This window comes from Chelonoidis abingdonii, chromosome 3 (assembly GCF_003597395.2).
Source record: "Chelonoidis abingdonii isolate Lonesome George chromosome 3, CheloAbing_2.0, whole genome shotgun sequence".
NCBI classification, from domain to species: domain Eukaryota; kingdom Metazoa; phylum Chordata; order Testudines; family Testudinidae; genus Chelonoidis; species Chelonoidis abingdonii.
The window spans coordinates 158,539,337-158,559,303 of record NC_133771.1 but is presented as its reverse complement, the minus strand read 5'-3'; the positions used below and the strand labels follow the sequence as shown (position 1 = coordinate 158,559,303).

General features: G+C 44.6%; 1 protein-coding gene across 4 annotated transcripts in view; it reads right to left on the bottom strand.

Moving 5' to 3' along the window:
• Positions 1-19,967, bottom strand: part of DAAM2 (dishevelled associated activator of morphogenesis 2) — a 260,805-nt gene that overhangs the window by 55,169 nt on the left and 185,669 nt on the right. For all 4 annotated transcript variants that reach the window (XM_032790193.2, XM_032790191.2, XM_075064271.1 and 1 more), the window contains exons 7-14: positions 16,203-16,313; positions 15,381-15,484; positions 13,468-13,534; positions 12,534-12,651; positions 10,687-10,825; positions 9,214-9,272; positions 8,607-8,791; positions 7,055-7,372 (exon numbers count right to left, since the gene is read on the bottom strand). In XM_032790193.2, the coding sequence (XP_032646084.1) occupies positions 7,055-7,372; positions 8,607-8,791; positions 9,214-9,272; positions 10,687-10,825; positions 12,534-12,651; positions 13,468-13,534; positions 15,381-15,484; positions 16,203-16,313 (1,101 nt within the window). The remainder of the gene's footprint in view (positions 1-7,054; positions 7,373-8,606; positions 8,792-9,213; positions 9,273-10,686; positions 10,826-12,533; positions 12,652-13,467; positions 13,535-15,380; positions 15,485-16,202; positions 16,314-19,967) is intronic.

Here is a 19,967-nt window from a genome sequence, read left to right as displayed (position 1 = left end):
TGGGATAGCTGAGGAACAGCTACCCACAGTGCACCGCTCCTTAAATCGATGGTAGCCTTGGACCATGGACGCAAGCAATCGATTTTGTGATCGCATTGTGGACGCGCAAAACCGATTTTATAACATCGGTTTTGTAATATCGGTTTAAACTACTTCGAAATAATCGTGCAGTGTAGACGTACCCTGACAGTCACAATGATGAAGGCAGCATGAGGTACAGCAGAATTCCCCCATCCGGTAGGTGGTTAGCATGAAAGAGGGAGTCACCAACATGGGGCAGCCAGGTGCCCTCTCACAACTACATGTTCTCCACTGTCACAAAGAAGCTTTTGAAAGCCTTTGAATTTTAAGGCCAGCTGTCATTCTAAGCTAGCAGAAGGATTGTTGTTGTTTCTTGCAGTCTCAACAGAGGCACCATGGACTGAACAGCCCCTGGAGACGGAACTACCTTCTCCTCCCCATAAGTTGTCCCTCCAGCGCCATAGCACTCCACTGAGGTGAAAAAAGATCGGACTGCATAATAAGATAGAAATATAAAAGGAACTGTGAGACATCTCGGAAGCGAAGGTGCTGCAGAACAGCCCAGCAAGGGCGTCTTGTGGACAAGAAGTAAGGAAAGCCAATGAAACTGCCCCCAAGAGGATCTAACTCTGAAGCACCTAAGGCGCCCCCGTGCAGCAAAGTGTGTTAACATGTCATTATAGGAACTAATTAGGAACAGGTTCCACTTCCCATTCACTCATTAGAGGAGCAAGAGAAATGTAAGCCACAAGGCTCAAGGAAGCAGGAAAAATACCTGATGTGGGGAACAAAAAAAAGCAAACAGAAAGTTACCCCTACTTTTTCCGATTTCAGAAGACATTCGTGCCAGATATTGTCTTATCTAAGCTGGTTTGCCCATCTCTTGGTTTTATATTAAATGAACCTATAAAGACACATCCAAGGACGGGACGGTCCATGTCATGAACAAAAGAACTTCAAACCCAGACAGCCCAGCTTAAGCGCTGAAGAAGTATACCAGTTAAGGAAATCCCTTATGCAGAGAGGTGCCGGCAGAACAGCCTTCAGTACACAGAGTGCAAACACAGAGGGGCTGTCCCTTCCATTCTTGTGTTGAGACTGACCCTTGAAAAGCTGAAGAGGGCTGCTAGACAATTTCTTATGCTGTGCTCTTGCTGCTTGGCTGATAGTTTCTTGTCATTGGCCAGAGAGACTGAGCATTTTAAGAGAAACAGACTCACATAGTGTGGTTGCTATGATAAATAATTCCCTCGGCTCCATAAAAATATTTATGGTCCCTAACTAGCAAATTAAAAATAAAAAATTCTTTACTTCTTTTTTTAATTGTTACAAGTCTGCCAAGATCTGTGGTTTCTCTGATTTGCACAAGTCTTGGCCCACATTGAGAAACTAAACCCAGGAACTACATTTCCCAGGGTCCCCTAGTGATTAGCTAAGAAATGATGGGAAGTGGTGTAGTTTGAGAAACATGGAATTAGTCAGGATGAGTCATAATGAAGCATTTGCTCTACTGAGATGGGCTTTTGGTGCATTATATTTATAACCTTCCTGCAGTCACTTCATTTCCGCATTTGCGTGTTTGAAATGCAGCACAGTCTACAAGTCAAGAGAAACCTATGAAAATTGTGAATGTCCAGTGAATTTTAGGGCAGGCAACCACTAGATGTATGCAAACTATTCACAACTGAAAGGTGAAACTGTTTGAAATTTGATTTTTTTCATATTTCACTGCAAGCTTGCAAACGTGGTGAAAAATTGATTTCCCCCCTCTTAATAATGGATCCCTTTTTACCCATGTAAATAAACCTATTTTGACTCATTTTGAGGAAAATGTAGCTTCAATTTTTTTATTTTTATTTTTTTTTGGAGAGGAGGCATGGTTTTGATTGACAACAGCTACTTTGTCTCATTTCATTGCAAAGCAAAATCTAAGACACAAAGAACCACCTGAGACAACAGTGAACATTTCACGGGGAGATGTTATAATCCTATCACCCCATGTAGTTCTGTAACAGGGTGGCCACCTCCACAGTGCTCTCTCATGGCCTGGGGTGGCTCCGCAGCAGCCCTGTCTCAGTTTCCCATTTTCAGCCTGCTATAGCAACTGCCAGAGGCAGGGGCAGCTCCAGGCCCCAGCATGCCAAGCGTGTGCTTGGGGCAGCAAGCCACGGGGGACGCTCTGCCGGCACTGCGAGGGCAGCAGGCAGGCTGCCTTCCGTGTTTGGGGTGGCAAAATGCCTAGAGCCGCCCCTGGCCGGAGGGGCTTGCTGTTGTAACTTGGGCCTCTGGCTAAAGCCTTAACACAAGTCCTTCCCTTCCTGGGAAATAGAGTTCCTTTGTTTGTTTTTGTCCCAGTCTCAAACCAGTCCAAGGCCTCCTTCCCAAAGGGTCGGTCTTCTCTCTAATTCTTCTGCCCACCCTCTCAGCTTGGCTTTCAGCCCTTCCCAAGCTCCTTCCTTTCCATCTTTCCTCTCAGCCCTTCCTGGGGTTCTCTGAGTTGCTGCCTGCTCTTTCCTGAAGAGCCACCCCCAATGCCTGCTTATCTGGGGTCTTTCACAGGCCTCTGCCTGCCTTGTCCTTTCTTCTGGCCCTCACAACCTTTCTGAAGCCATCTGCTACCAACATTTCCCCTTTCTCCCCAGGCCACTCAGCTAGGTCAGGTTGAGTTACATAACTCACAGGTCACATGACCTTCATTTTCCCCACCTGGGGAGGAGAGCCAGCTGTGTCACAGATAGGGTGGAGTCAGTCCCAAGTGGCAGGATCCCCTCACTCTAGGACCCATTTGGGGATCACTCTTTTGGCTATGGCATTCATACTGGTTTAAAGAGCTGTCTACTGAAGAACGTCTCAGCACCTTGTGTGTCACTTTCAGTGGAGATTCTTCCTTCCTACAGATTTCAGTAGCAGCTCATGAACAATGTCCCCATGGAACAGAGCTCTCCAAGAAATTACAGTGTCCCCATCGAAGCAGAACACTCAAGGGTTCTACCTTGAGAATATTTGTGCAAAACGTTTTTCCATCAATATTAATAATCTGAAATGAAGTGTATTTTTGCCATTTTCCACCAGCAACAACAACTTTTCACAAGGAAATCCCACTGTGTTGTCACGAATCCACCACAAGTGGAAATTTGTCATTTTCACAGCAACAGTTTCATGTTTTTGTGGAAAAATTCAACCTCAGGTGAACAATTCTTTTGGCTGATATGTGGTTTTTTTCACTTTATGTGAAAAGTTATTTGCACAACTCTTTTCACACAAGAGAAGTTGTGGTATACGTAGAATAAAAGCCTTCCTGATGAGGCAATTGCAGCACAGCTTCCGCTGGGTTTGGCTGCTAGAGAGAAACTCCCTTTCAGCTCATTTGATAGAGTCACTACTGGCAGTTGGAGGACTCCTAATTGGGCAAGTCCATTCGATAATATCTGACCAGTAGGTAACAGGAACAGAAGTAGGCAAGTAAACCAATTACTCTGGTAGCTTCAAATGAATATACTAGTACTTATTATGAAGATTAAGAGACAGAGTTCAAATCCATATCTGGAGTCAAATTTTCAGGGTGTTTAGATCTGGTCCATATTTAGAACTAATAGCAAATATCCAGTCCTAGCATGTCCTAGGTCTTGTATAAAACCCAGGATGGAGTGACCTGGTGGGGGAAGCAACCCCCATTTTCAATCTAGGAGCAAAGAAGAAAATCTTCCCGGGAGTTCACAATGGCCACACTGCAGTGCTTAGTGTCTCTTCCCCATCCCTTTTAAAACCAGTAGCTTCCATCAAACAGTATTGTAGTACTGGAATGGAGCTGTAGTGTGGAAGGCATTAACTAGAGTTCAGTCTATGGTATCAAAGTCTCTTTGACACCAGTCATCAATTCAGAGCAAAGCTAATAGAGGTTGTGTGTCTCAGGGTGAATTAGTGAGTCTTTGTTCATGAGCTGGTGCAGTCTCCTCAAAGCACAAACATCTTTCAGCTGAGCGCTGGGTGAGTTGTCTTTCCCGGAGTGCCCATGAGAATTGTGGGATGCGATTAATTATTGCCAAATACTTAGGCAACAAGAGTTAGAAAACAGCTCAACATTCTCATAATGCACAATAGATGGGCACCTTCCTTCCCAAGCCAGTGTTAATGCTGGTGAATGGGGAAGGATCAGCTGCCCTGGATATCACCCTCCTCTGTGGAGCCACAGAAGTGGTACAACACAGACCATACAAGTTTCCGGCACATGAACACACAGTGCCCCACCCAACGTGGGCCTCTCAGGACCCACAATAAGGGCATACGGTGATTTTACTCTGCACGGCCAATTCAGCACTTGGTCTCTGTGCTGAGCCCAGCAGCCTTTAAAAATAAGGGAACAAAAACAACCTTTGTGGCAAATTTACATTTCTTAAGACATTTGCAGAGGGCCTGCAATTTCCCCCTCCCTTCTCCATTTCCATTCACTCCACCACTCACAAAGGTGCTGACTGCTCCTTCTGGAGCCTGTCAACTCTCCTCCCTGTTTTGTCCAGAGGGGATGGGCTGCTCCCCATAGAATTAGGAGCCCCAAACCTTGACCCTCATTCACTTCAAAACATGCTACGGTCCAAGAGATCACCAAGTCCCTTCATTAGCTCTTGGGGGAGGAAGGCAGGGCCACCTGGGGGGGCAAGTAGGCAATTTGCCCCAGGCCCCGGGCCCCACAGAGGCCCCCCATGAGAGTTTTCAGTGGGCCTTAAGCAGCAGCTCCTTCAGTGCCGCCGAACACACCCAGATCAAGTGAAGGACCCATTGCCAAAGACCCGGAGCTTCTTCCTCTCTCAATCTTTCTGTTTTCAGCAGCAATTCAGCGGCAAGGGCTCCTTCCACTCTGAGTCTGCAGCGGCAATTTGGCGGCGGGTCCTTCACTTACTCCAGGACTTGCTGCTGAAGTGCCCAGAAGATCCAGAGCAGAAGGACCCCTGCCACCGAAGATCCCAGGCCCCCTGAATCCTCTGGGCGGCCCTGGAGGAAGGAAGGTCTTGTAATTAAGGTGCAGGCTTGGAATCAGGAGATCTGGATTTTATCCTTGTTTCTGCCACAGATGCCACATGTAACCTTGTGCAAAGCACTTAAAATTTTTGTCTTTTGCCTGTCTTGTCTATTTAGATCATAAGGGTAGGGCCTGTCTCCATGTGTATGTACAGTAGCTAGCATAACGAGCCCCAGATCTTGACTGGGGAATCAAGGTGCTACTGTGATACAAATAATGAACCATTTCTATGCCCCAGCTTCCCCATTTGTAAAATTGAGATACCACCTCCTACAAGGTGGATTGATTGTGAGGCTTAATAAATTAATATTTGTGGGGTGCTTAGAGACTGCAGGAATGAGCACCATAGAAATGCCAACAAATAAGTAAAACTAAAGATGATCCCATTAAACCAGTCTTGGTCCGGCTTGATTCTGGGTTCTGAGAGTGGGATTAAAACCCATAAGTTACTCCCCACGGCAATGAGCAGAGAGGAGGTGCCCAGTAGCGGCTGGGGAACCCACCAACTCTGAGGGAGATGGCTCAGACATGTTCCTCTCCCTTGTAGTGAGGAACATCAACTTATGGGGGGCACATTTCATCACAGCAAACAATCGTCCCACCTACCCTCCAACTGACAGCCCCACCATCTCTGGGATCCACAGATAGCTCACTAAGTCAAAACACAAACACTGACAAATGCTCCCACAGGAACATCCTGCCCCCTACACCTCCCCAAACTATTCCACATTTCCCAAAATAGCATCTTTTACCCACCTCACCGCCCAGCCCTTCAATTTTATTAGCACAGCTGCCTCCACTCTTAACCAGAGGGCAGGATAAGCCTGTGGTTACTGTGCACTAAACAGAAACACCTGTGCCTCTCACTTTTTAAAAATATATGTATTGTTGTTATTTCTTTTCTTCAGCGCACTAAGTCCCATGTTCTAAAAAGGAAAATAAATCCCCACTCTTATATTCTCTCCCACACCCCCACTTGGCCCTGACAGACAAGCACAGACGGTGCAGCAAATATTTCACTTCGTTTTATTTTAAAGAAAAGGAGAGAGATTGAATTCTTGTGGCATTCCAGAGGTCCCCAGACACTCATTTTGAATGCCTGAGTTGGGCCCCGGGTGAGTTTCAGTCTAAAAAAGAACGTGGGTTTCTGGGCAGCTGTCCAAATTCAACACAGTCACTTTTTTTATCTGTGGAAAAAAAACACCCAAAAGAGAAGGGAAGAAAAAAATCCAGCAGGAGGGGGAGAAGCAGAGGGGTGGGAGTGGCTGCAGGGGTGGCAGAAAAGGAGCGAGCTGTGCAACAGTCAATTTGAATTCTTTTCCGTTTCTCACTGCCTTGTCTCTTAGGAATTCTCTTACCAAGAGGGAGAGTAAAGGCAATAAGCTGCAAGTCTAACTGTGAGAGGGGAAGAGGTGGGTTCACGTACAGCCATGGCGACATGAGTGATGACAGTGACTGGCTGCTGTCCCCTCTGAGAGGCTGCCCCTGCCAGAGTAACGTAGGCTAATTTAGAAGTCAACTCTGCAACATCTGCCCTATAGTCTGCTCACAACATGCTACCTGGTCACACAATAGTGATGCTCTTGTTCCCTGATGGGAGTCTGTAGGGAGGGGCTAGCTCTAGGCATTAGCCAAGGAGACACTTGGTTCTGGTTTATGACATAAGATCCACGGTGGCTGCTCTCCTAGTTATGCTACACCTGGATCTGATGCAGGAAAGTCTAGGCTGTGCCTTGGTCATGATAATGCAGTCCATTGGGATGAGGTTCATTGCGGAAGCCCTACACTAGGGCCTGCTGGGAATATACATGGTTCAGACTCACAGGGTTCCAGTGTAGCCGTGCAACTTTGTGGAAGAAAATACAGTGCCCTCTCTTAGGACAGCGACCTTGGTCTGAAGAGATACACGAAGGCATCAACTTCTCACACCCTGAATGTCTCCCCACTGGCACCAGCCAACCTGCAGTAATGCCTGACTAGGGCAGATGGGGTGTTGAGGGTGCTGCGGTGTCTTACCTCACTCAGTTTGGCCCAGTTGAAGGATTTCAGTGGGTGGGAAGGCTGTGGGATAGATTTCTTCCTCAGGCTGGTCCCGCTGCTGCTGAAGGTGGTTGTAGGAGGGGGCATCATCCCCATGCTGAAAAAAGGAGGGGCTCCAGGTGGGGGAGGTGGCCCTCCCGGTGGAGGAGGCGGAACAGGTGGAGGGGGACAGCTGGAGAATGGGAGTGGGGGTGGCAGCGGGGCCAAACACTCCATCATCAGAGAGGAGGGCAAAGCTAATGGGCCACCAGGAGGGGGCGGGGGAGGGTGTGTGAAGGAAATGCCACCTCCTTGCTGGAAAACAAAAGAATAAGCAAAGGATGTTTAAAATGTACAGTAACTCCATGTTGCCAACTGATGTGATTCTCTCTCATAATATTTGGTGTTTTTCTTAAAGCCCCAGATTGCAGAGTTTTGTGATAAAGGAGAATCTCAGCTTTCATTTGAAAGTTAAAAAGTAAGTTTCTAGCCCTTGTGGTAATAGAAACGAGCTTGAAAACATGATGCTTAAAATGCTCAAAACACAGAGCCAGTAGAAGGCGGCAAAATGTATTTTTCTTTTGATCCCATGAATTTTAGGGAGCTGACACATGATTTTTGAAATACTGAATATGTGCCAACTAACCTCATTAGCACGAAGACGGGAGGGAAACCCCTATCCTAGTGACTAGCTTCTAAGGGCTGCATTTGGGCTCCCGGAGACTGAGGCATGCTGGGAGTGACGAAGGTGCTGCACCAGGCAGGACACAGCTGCTGGAAAGGTTAGGCCTGCAGAATGCAGAAGCAGCCGCAGTCCCTCCAGAGGCACCACAAGGAGAATTTGTCACCTCCATTTCCTATACCTGTATAACTGGTGACGTTTGCATTCCTCCAGCCATCTCTGGGGGTGAGGGGCAAACACGCTCCATTTGAGGGTTTCAACACAAATTATGGACATCTGCTGCATTGTAGGAAGGGACATGCACCCCTCAGCTTTTTGTGCATGGTTAAATGAAGAGGGTGATTACAAAGAAAGAATGTGACAGACTATCTATAGATATGTGGGCATTGACCCCTGTATATTTTACCAGGGCACATACCCTGGACCCTAATGCAGGTCTATGCAGCCTTTATGCTTCAATCAGAGATGAAATTGCGACATGGGCTGGCATATCTGTGCTAGCTTTAATTAAACGAGAACAGCTACAAATAGCTGTGGAGATGCAGCAGCCTGGGCAACAGCACAGGCTAGCAATGCAAGTACACATCGACGAGTCTCAGTGTGCTTCTACAACCTATGCTGAAGCCCATGCTGCCATGTCTTCATTGCTATTTTTAGCCATGCATGGGTAAAGCTAGTGCAGGTATGTCTTACCCATGCTGCAATCAGACTTCCGATTGCAGCACAGACCTATCCTAAGCCTCCAGCTTTGCAGCTATATACTCAAACTCCCTTGGTATGGGGGGCAGACACAATTCATCGTTACTGTGCCTTTGCTCATTATTGATTTGCTTCTGTGGGATGAGAAGAAAAGTCTCAACCTCATACCGAGAACTCATTGAATTGAGCTACCAGGTCAGTCATTTGGTCCCGGGTCTGACGCAGTTCCAAGGATTCTTTCTGCAGCTTGTCCTTCATCTTGTTCAATGTCTTCATCATTTCATCTTTCTCTTGGGTCTTTATCTCACATTCTCTTTCCTTCTTTTCCAGTCTGCTCATCAGCTCTGCGTGTTCTACAGAGAGAATGAGGAAGCATAACTGATTAAACAAAACCCATGAAAGCTCTGTAAGGAGATGTAAACTAGATTGAGATAAATAATGCAAACTGGTGGTGATGGGGAGTTATAACCAGGAGCAATGGGATGAAATTGGACCAAGGAATATGTAGACTGATTTTCAGCATATATTACTTGATAGAGGCTTCTTCGGCTGTCGAATAGTCACCTATGAAAATCTGTGGAAGCCCCATCACTTGAGCCATTTAAACTAGACTAGAAAATGCACTCGGAAATATACTACTAGGACCAAACAAGCATTGTCCCATGGTGATATGGACTGGAGGATCAAAAAGGTCATCTCCATCTCTCTTGTCTATCATTGTGTGGTTAAATCAGGACATCTCCCTCAGTTCTTCAAACAGAGAGAGATCACGTACCTTTTCTGAATTTCTCTGCCTGATCCCTCCACTGTTTCACTTCATTCTCATTCACCAGCCTGAAAGAGGAAACCAGATTATTTATGGTCTATTCTGAGCCATCCAGCCCTGTGGGCAACTAGAAAGACAACTTGCTGAATTGTTTTATTTCCATACTGGGTCAGATCAGTGGTCTATCTAGTTCAGTATCCTGCTCCCACAGTAACCAATACCTGATGATGATATAATTGGCCCTTAATGCGCCTGCATTATTGTTTAATGCTATACATGGGGTAGTGGGGATCCTTCCTGATCCCTTTTGTGGTAAGTATGTGGCAGTATGACATCTATTTACTTTTATCACAGCCCTCATGGCTAAAATTACTACTACTGCTGGTCACAAATTATCCTGACCCTTTAAGTTGTAGGTGGCCTTTTTATTGCACTTTTGCAGTTGTGTTTTAGTTTCTTGGAGAAAGGCTGACTACATTTTAGATAATGTATCAATTGCCAGACAATGTCAATATCTCAGACTGCCATGCCATTTCTCACTAGTGAAAGAAAACACTCAGAAGTAGTGATTAGAAAGGCAACAGAAGGAGCAACTATGAAAAAAGACCAGGTGCAAGGTCAACAATAAGGCCCCATGTTAGGATGGAGAGAAGGAAGTCAACTGTCAAGTGTATTTTTCAAAAAATGAGAAATCAGCTGTGGCTCACAGAAGGCACTGTATAATTTTTAATAGAACAGAATTTAGTTCTATATAGGAGTTTATACTCAAAATATTGCAAAGCACTGTAAAGAATCTAGACCCGAGGTTTTGCACCTTCAGCTCATGGGCTGTGAGTGGCCCCCAGAGGTCACTGCAGAATCAAACGGTTTGGCACTGGAAGGTACAATGCATCACAAGGAACGGGTGCACGGGAGGAGCTGAGCAGAGGGATGGCTCATGCGACCACCTCTCACATGAAGCAGCTCACAGAATGAAATAACTGGAGAATCATTGGCCAAAACCGCACGTGGGTGAGGGAGGGAGCAGATATTTTATGGAGAGGTAAAAATTATTTATGCTATTTGGCTGCTGATTTATTTTATGTTATTTGAAATCTTCCTGAATTAACCCAAAGCCATGGACAAAGAAGATGTAAGTAGAGCTGATCAAGTTTCAGAAAACGTCAACGAAACTTTCAACACTTTGAAAAAAACAAAAAACAATTATGTTAACATTTCATGACTTTTCTTCCTTGATTTTCCACCAGCTCTATAGCTAACAGAACTCAAAGAGCACAGGAAAGTAAAACATACTCTGGAAAATAAGGAACAGATTAAGCTATAGTTTGGAAAGCAATTAACTAGAAAATTTATAACAGATTACAATAAAATATAACCTAGATGCAAACTCCTCAGTGCAGGGACCTAATATTTTGTTTAAGTGCTATTTACAGCTAAAGTGCTGGATAACAGAATTAAGAAAGAATAATTAACACAATTTACATCTTAATGATGTTCTTGACATTGAAGTTGTCCAGTGGAGCTATATCTGGATCATCCCCTTTCTCATCCTGAAGAACGATTTGTTGTAGTATCCTGTCTAACAGCTGCCACTGCTGGCAATGTCCTCCATTCCACTTATCTGCAGGGAGAAACACCAATGTACAAGGGTTACTATTAACATCTGAAGATACTTGGAATCCTTGTATTCCCCAGACAACAGGCCAATGTTTCTCGCTTTCTTTCTACCCATCTGAACAAAACGGGGGGCGGGGCGAGTTTGTCTCATTGCAAGTAAATTCTAGAACATCGGTCCTAGTTCCGCATGGTCTTGTGCCTTGTATTGTCATTTACACTTGAGCAACAAGGGTGTAAAATCCTATTAAATCAGACTAGCAGGAAAAGTGCATGCACAATCATGCGCCTAATTTATACATTCAAATTCTACGATTTCTACTGCAGATCAGGTAAGTGTGTGCAGAAATGCACCTACAGAGCTGTCTCCATAGGACAGAGTTGTGACTTTGCTACTTACTGGGGGCTGATTTTTTTTGAGGGGTGGAGGTGCGGGGGAGTATCTAGATACCACAGTGACCAGGCATTTTACAAATATTTATATCCACGATTGGCATGCTCAGCTATCTGTAATTCAATTCAATACAACTTTGTGGATATAAGCTATAAAAAAAGTTACCAATGTGTTATAACAAAAAAAAAAAAAATTATCCCTCTGGTATGCATTGAAGGAGCCATGATCCATCTTGGATAAGAATACACACAGTGTACACACAACAGCGGGAAATGCACTGCAGGATTGACCCAATGGATTTCCAAGTCTGGCCCTTTAAAAGCTGTTTTTATTAAATATTTCAAAACTGCTGAACTGTGCCTCTAACGCAACAACATTCCTATCAAGTTTAGCCCTCCGCTGGTAGCACATGCTGGGCTCACCCTGAGCCCCAAAGCATATGTGCTGTCTTGTACCACATTAAAAAATTGACTGTGTCATACAACTGCTAGGTATGTGATTGTACTTCTAAATCCAGCAGGCGCCCAATAATGCTCTGTATGTAGTCTCTTGGAAAGACATCAGGAGGGTTACCCCCACCTTCCTTGCTAAGCTTCTCAGTCTCACTGCTCAAGCCTGGGTGAAATTTACTAAAACACACTCCCCAGGACTCTTTCCTAAAAGGACTGGGTTAAACAGTTGTATAATGATCTTGCTAAAGGCTCTTTACTGGCCACTACCCTTTGAAAGCATCAATCAGTAATTATCAATTGATTATTTAATCAAATAACTTTAAGAAACCATTCATATAATACCCTCCAAAAAGAAAATGCTGATTTGGTTTTCTGGTTAGGGTCTGAGAGCCTGATGCACTGCCATGAGACAGCAGCCCAAAGACACACTTATTGTGGGATTTTCCATCAATGGGCAACAAAGGTTTTATTTGTTTTTGTTTTTTTTAATTCCTTATTGCATTGTGATAAAATTCAAAATGACGCCCACTCCTGGGAGTTCCCAGACCCAGAGCACAAGATTTGTGTCTCTCTCCTTTGAAACTTTTAATTTAAACCCCCCAAAAGCTTGGTTTGTGACAAGTTGGGAGGCCCCCAGCGTCTTAATTTTGTTTGCAAGTGCAGAGAGTCAAGATACCACTTGCTAGCTAGCAACCTTCCAAAATCAGCTGGTTGGGGTCAGTGTCAAATCCTAACTCCTTCACCCACAATGTCTGAACAAGCCTCTGCTGTATCAGAAAGAAAGTGCATTCCCTCCTGCGATCCATTGTCCCTTCTTTATATCAAGGCTCCTCACTCTCCTCTGCCCCAGGAAGCAGGGAGGTACTCACAAGGCATCTGCAAGCAATGCTGAAGGACTGATAGCAAATAGGGATAGGCGTCCGTGTGCTTCAGTCTCTTCTTGATCATCTCGAACATCTGAGAGGCGCTTTTTGTATCAATGTGAATCTGGAGTAGGCAGAGAAATAACATGAGAGAGAGAGGGGAAGAGAAACACACAGAGTGGAAGACGGATCCAGGAGTGAAAACTCTTTAACAAGAGAGATGAGCAGGCCGCAAAAAGCAGGAATCCCTTTGCAATGACCCAGCAGAGGGGCTTCAGGAAGAAGAGGGCTGGCAGATAGGGAGTCAGGTGGGGCTTTGGGATAAGCACTGCCACACCTGGTTGCAGTGGCAGTAAGGAACAGTTCCCAAAAGGGTTGGGAGGCTGGGAAGGTGGGACAACATGCCTCTGACCTTGTTCCACCTACTCTTCCCCTCCCTACAACGCATGTGCCCCTCCCCCATCCATCTCCTCTAAAATGCCTCCCTGTCTCCACGACCTCCCAGGTGACAACCTTCAGAAATGTACCCTGGGTTTTGTTATTGGAAAACTTGGAAATGGGTCTGAGCCATGCCCAGAGCTGAACTCTCTTAAAGCGAGGGCATATTTGGATCCAGAATTTTTGTTCAGACCCATGACTATTGAGAATGAGTTCCCGCCACCCTTGGCCTGTTTCGTCCCTGAAAACTCAGCACAATGCAGAGAAGAAAACACCTTTGTCCAAGCTCTTTGGCAGGAACCATGGCAGTGTTTAATGTTTTCATTGTTCACGTATATTGTACCCATTCTGTACATGAGAGACAGCAAAGAGCATTCATCATCCCTTTAGCAGCCATGGCTGTTCCTTGCTGACTGCTTGGGAAAGTCGTAGGCTTTTGAATTCAGCAGCCAAAGCAGCTACTCAGCCTCTGGCAACTCCAGCTCCCACAAAGGTAACTCACCACATCAAACCGCTTGGCAAGCTCCAGATCGTCCTCATTTCTCACCATCTCAAAGAAATCTAAGTGCCTAGGAAAGAGGAAAACAAATCCAACCAATTTGCATGACACTACTCTCACCTGGACCAAGCTGTGGCAGGGGAGAAGAGGAACTCCATTTCCTGACAGAGGGCTGTGATAATGTCAGGTTTGATGAGGCAACCCCTTCTCCCTCCTCCCCCCACCCCCAAATGATGGGACTGTCCGGACACCTTGTAATACTTACACCGTAATGCTCAGAATACAGGGCATTTAATGGGGCTTAATTGGAAGGTGTGGATTGCCTGGGGTTCAACAAGTTGTTAATCCCCATTTAAGTCCCTATGTCAAGGTGATTGCTGCTTTTAGAACCTAAAAATGAAAATAAAATAGGCATGACATGCTGTATCTTGACTGACACAATATCACACACTGCATAAGGGGAAAATCCACATGCCCTGCTTGCTTGCCAGACTGCTGGAATAATCTCGTTCTTCTTATGACATGTAGCCTAGAGAATTTCAAGTATTCGATTAAACACAAGACATTTTGTCATAGTGCTTGGGGTCCTCTTAAACTGCGCTAGCCTCCAGGGCTCCATGCTCGCTTTGTCTAACCTTGCTCCATTGTAACATGTGAGACCCAGCAGCCCCACTGACTTCCTGTTGAACATCCTTGGTTACTGGATAAAGAATCATCACTAGTTCAGTGGGCCAGATTCTCATTTCAAGTACAATAGTGTCAATCCAGAGTAACACCGCTGACTTCAGCCATTTGGCCAGCTTTCAACCAGCATAAGAGCACAATCTGGCCCAGTACTGCTAATACAATGGGGTATGTGTGTAAAAGGAGAAGCCCAGCAACATACTTCAATATTCTGAGTAAAGACTTGAGCCAGCTTTGTTATCCTTCATGAGAGGCAATTGGATTTAACCTGGTATTTATACAAAGTGTCAGGCTGCAACATGTCATTGTTTGATCCTTGGGAAGAAATCTTACTCACAGTATTCTCAGCCATATTGAGGTTTGAAGGAAACCCCAGTTTTGATGGGACAGCCTGTTTCTTGCAAATTAGATATAAAATGTAAGGGCCTGATCTGGCTGTCTTCCAATCCATGTAATTCCTGCAGAGAATGCTGCCATGCTCCAAGCCACCTGGTATCTCCAGAGAGTGGTTTGAACTAGGGGAAGGGGGAAGAGGGAGTACCACAGCAGTCCCTCTCCATGCATAGGTGGACCACAGGAGACAGTTTGCTCCACAACACAACACCACACTCCACATCTCCAAAAAATTTGTGTACTGCATTGCTTCACTTTATAATCTGATGAGGAGCCTGTAGAAGTTTAAGATCCTCAGGTATCTCGGTCAAATCATCTAGTTGTAAAAAGTTTATTTTGGCTTGTAATTTCTGAAGAGTCTAATTTAAGCTGCCTCAGTCAATGCAGCGAAGTACAGAACTTAAATTAAGTCACCAAAGCAGATGTGCCACACTGGAGAGCCTCTTTAATATCTTAACTTTTAAGATACGACTTAAAGAACCAGAACATTAGCCCTGTGTAATAGATGTTGATTTGATGTATTTATTGAACTGTGGTTCTGTCTCTTTCCTATCAGGCTTGTGGGGTGGTGGTGTTTTCTGTTTGTTTTTACTGGTGATCATCTACTACTTAGCAGCACAATTCTGGAACTCCAAATGTTTTCATGTGGCCTCCATAACCAATCTGCCAATTCTGAGGATGTTATTCCTTCTCTCTTTTTTGGGGGTGGGGGGGAAGTGGCTTTTAGGGAGAGACCCAACAACAGCAAGCTTGAATGGAAACTCAGTTGGAAGCTTTATTTCTGGAACAGCTACTACTGCTCTATAATGGAGCATCTATTGTCAAATATCATGTCTCACCTGTCTAATGTTGCATTTTCATGTCCTCTTAGTTTGTCAATAATAGGTTGAATTCCCAGCATCAGAAACTCATATCGCAGGTGCAATCGGAATTCCAAATTGTCCTTACAGAAGGGGAGAAAAAATAACTCAGATTCCAAAAGATTTTGGACAAATTCACTTAAAAGGTAAATTCCTACTTTGAATATCACCTCTCCTGCTTTTAAACGTTCACAGGTAGACTCATGTCCCGTGTTCCCACTCAGAATTTCTCTCAACAATCCTGACCTTCCATCAAAAAAGCAAGTTCAAACTGGGCCTTCAGCCAGTGTGTCATTCTAGGGTGACTGTGTATTCTGCTGTTCCCCCTTCAAAACAAAAGTCCGCATATAACTGCATCAGTCCCATGTATCCTTCTGGGAAGGGAGCCCTCAGAGACCTAACTATGCTCTATAAGTTGTTCAACAGGAGACAGAGGAAGAGCAAAGCAACTGGCATTTTCTCTATGAGCCAAAAACTTAGGTCTCTTCCAAGCCTGGGTCACAAGCAAAAAGAATTTTGGAGGCTTCATTCAAGTTCACGTCTATGAAACTCACAAAACCACCATGCACACTGGCATATTTGGGAGTCTTTGCTCAGGAGGGGCTTCAAGGGGGAGTTGCAAGCAAAGTGTGAGGAAGATGTAAGTTAGGATTGATATGACCAGTCAAGCACCTTTTCCAAGAACTAAACCCACTCAATAACGCTGTAAGACTTGCCTCTTGGTCTAATAGCCATTTCCAAAGCAAATAATTCAGTAGCAACAGCTCTGTTGTAGATGGAATTTCCAGGGTGGTGACTCACCTCGCCCGCGCCAGCATTCAGAACAGCATTGATAAAGGACATGATGGCCGTTTTGAGATTCACCTCATCCCGGTAGCGCCCCATGCTTCGGTCTAGCTCATTCAGCAATGTCTGAAACACAAGGGGTGAGGTGAGAGAGACTAACAACATTCATTGCTTTCTACTACATAGCTCCCACATTAGCTCCTTGTGAATGGATGGTGAGCATAGTCAGACTGCCTTTGATGTGTTACATCTCTGCTTAGAGTGTAAGTGGTTCAGAGGAGGGGCCACATCTACCTGTCCACATTCATCACAATTTGGGGCACTCCATGAAAAATAATTAATAATAAAATGCCCACTTGATCCTGATGGAGAATCCCTGCCTAGTGCTTTGGAGGAAAGCAAATCCCCATTCCCCTTTCCCATTAAAGTCCCTGTCAGTATGAGCTTATGGCAAAAGTAAGAGGACCTTCCCTAGCCTAGATCTTTCAGTCAGTTTAACTCTGCATGTGCAAGACAGAATCTCTATGGTTAATGCATCTTGGCCCATTTAGATCAGTGGCATCCACGTAATTTTTCATTCTTTTCTTGAATCCTAGCACAGTGGATTCTGCCAGTGCCTCAGGGGATAGAGAATCCCAAACATTAACTACCCTCAGTGGAGAAGAACCTCTGGAAGTGTATCATTGCACCAACTTCTTGGAGGGGTTTTAGTTTCCACTTGTTCCCTTGGTTCTGTTTAATTGACATAAGGCAGAGTTTTGCTCAAGTCTTTATAAGCGTCTTTTAATGTATTTGACACAACAGGAAGAGCCCTTGTGGTCACTCAGCTGCAAACTCTTTAGAGCTTAGAGGTGAGCTGTAGAGCTAAAGTGGAAGTGGAGTTAAACCCAGATTTCCACGCTGATGTCCCCCCACTAAACAAGCTACAGAAGTATTTGGCACTCAAATATCTTTGAGCTGATCTTTATTAAATCTTCCTGCTTCGCAGGTGATACCTCAGAGCACATCACTGTCACAGCATCCAGTATTTATGATGTTGCAGAATGATGCATTCTGGGATACCACCAGTGGATTTGGAAGCACCAAGAGATGTTATTGTGAGGCAGGGAAGAATTGAAACAAAGAACATAGTTAATGTGTTCTGGTGCCAAATGCTCCCTGCATCCTTGTTAGGCTCAACTCCATTTGAACTCATGCGGTAGAGTTCCCCTTAAAAACTGGTTAGAGTCATAAGTGATTTGTGTCATTCTACATGTATTCTCTCTCAGTGACTCCAGGGCAAATGTGCTCAATTTGTAAATCCAAAAATGACTTCTGTCAAAGCTGCAAATTCCACGTGAAAGAGGATAATTAAATTGTGCAGCTTCTGCCTCTCACATCATCAACACTAAACAAAAGCCCCACAATCAGAATTCAGTTGACAATTCTGCTGCTCATGCACTAGAGAGACTGCAATCCTGCTCAGTCTTCCAAAGGTATTTTGGCTGTACAGGGCAAAGAGGACTAAAACATGCTAATGTAATACACTCAGCAGGTATGGCTAAAATACACACGTGGAGCACAGATGTTGCGCAGGGAAATTCATTTTTTACTTAGTGGCTTTTCGGACCCTGGTTACTGAAAACTTTTCATTTCTAGCCAAGCCCTCCATGCCTGAGATCAGTTTAATAAGCGTAATCTGGTCACCTCCAGAAAAGTACAACCCTGTGGAGATAAGGTGTCACATAATACATGCCTTGTATAATAGTCTAAATCCCCTCTCTTATTTATTATACATCTTTCTGATCCAGCCTAGGACCCACTGGCATCTCTTTCTGTAACTGAACATAGCATATATACCTCCATGTTACTAGATGCTTGAATGTCTAAGCCCCTTCTACAGCCAGCACCTTCTCTACAGCTCAGAGGGCCAAGTAAGTCTGAGTTTTGTCTTCCGTGCCAGCTGCAAGCGACTCTGTTTCAGGTGTTTGATCATCCAACAATTACAACATCTTCCCATTGCTCAAGTGGACACCCAACACCCACTTGTGCTCCCTAGTCACAATAAATGGGCACCAGCCTTCGAACACACCCAACAAAACCAAAGTTCTTGAGTTGTCCAAAAAGTAGAGGAGAAACAGCAGAGAGAATTTAATTCTGTTACTTCAGATTTTGTGCCAAGATTTTGAGACTGAAATCCAAAGCCATAGGTCTCTGGAATGACGTGGGCAGGATTTCCCCAGCCATTAAAACAGCAGGTCCAAAAGTAAGTTTTTTGTTTTGTTTTCCCCTAAACTTTGCACAAACTTGACCTCAGTCAGAATTCCCTTTGTTCAAAGTCAAGAAACATCAATTATTTGGAGACGACATCACTGAGCTGGAGCAGATATATGCTCATCCATGTCTACAATTATATTTTTGTGGTTTGGTAAGGACATGTGCGTGAGACAGACTAAATGTTAAGATTTATAAAGTATCACTCCAAACCCACTAACCATCCAGCTCAAAGGACATCTGCTAAAGTTCTCTGTCCCTTTCCTGCAACTGAGCTGGGAATAGGATGTGAAAAGCAGTCAGGGAAGGACAGGGCAGAGCAGACTGCAGGGTAATAGCAACAAAAATGCTCATTGAGTGAGGTGAGCAACACTGCATCCTCTGCCATCAATATGATCTAGAAGGGAGCACTGTAAGGTCATGAAGTCCTTAAAGGGACATAGTTTCTACCCCACATGGTGTGGCAGTTCTCCAATATCCCTAACCCTTCTGAAGTGGCTGATGGTCAAGTCTGACTTGAACATTTCCTGTGAAGATTTCACCACAGCTCTGTGTACTAATTGATTTAATGGTTACAAAAGTTTCTCTTACTATTTAAGCAAAAAAAACTTTCCTCGCTTAATTTTATTATTCCTCATCGTTGACATCCAATAAGGTTCCTTTAGAGAGCAGCAAACCTCAAAGCAGTTTGGATGAGCTCTGAGGGGTGGAAGCAAATCAAATGGGAATAACGGATTTTACTTCGTTTTAAATGTACTTCTCTTTGGTCCCTTTACTGTGTAATCTCAAATTGCTCAAATTTCCTTCTATGGACACTGTTCCATACTGCTAGTATTTAATACAAGCCAGGCGATGGGGCTCTGGAAGGAATGCCAGTTGAAAAGGCTTAGTTTAGGAAGAAGACTGAGCTGCCTATGTTCCTTCACCTCAATGTTTCTAGTGATACTAAACATGAAAACCAGATACTGCTTCTACTCTTGTGATTCTAGACAGTGACTGGACAACAGCTCTCATCACCCAAGGAGACACTTGTTAACACTACATCTCCCATGTGCCACAGTAACTCTACGGGCTTCTCTGCATTGTGAGTTATTGCTCGGCCAGCCGTGGTGCAAACCTACAGAGCACTAGATTGCTGAGTAGTAACATCCTGTATCGACTCCGCTACCGCACACTGAAGGTCCTGGAGTGTGGCTTAGTGTATTATGACTTGACAGCGTAAGGCCAGGTGGCCTGGAATCACCAACAGTTGCTTTAGTAAAGAGAGAAGCACTGGCCTACATCTGACAATGGGATTCACTCAGAACTGAAAGCAGGGTGACTCTTAGCATTTTGACAGGTCTGTCAGATGTAAAGCTAGACATGAAGGACATTAGTGTGTCCTAAAATATCTTCCCAGGCCAGAGTGGCATCACCACTTTGCAAAATGATAAGACTGAATCAAAGCATGAGTGTGTTAAGATGCACACAAACGTTACAATGCCCGGACACAATGAGTTTGTCCCACTGGAAAAACCTTGGAAGATG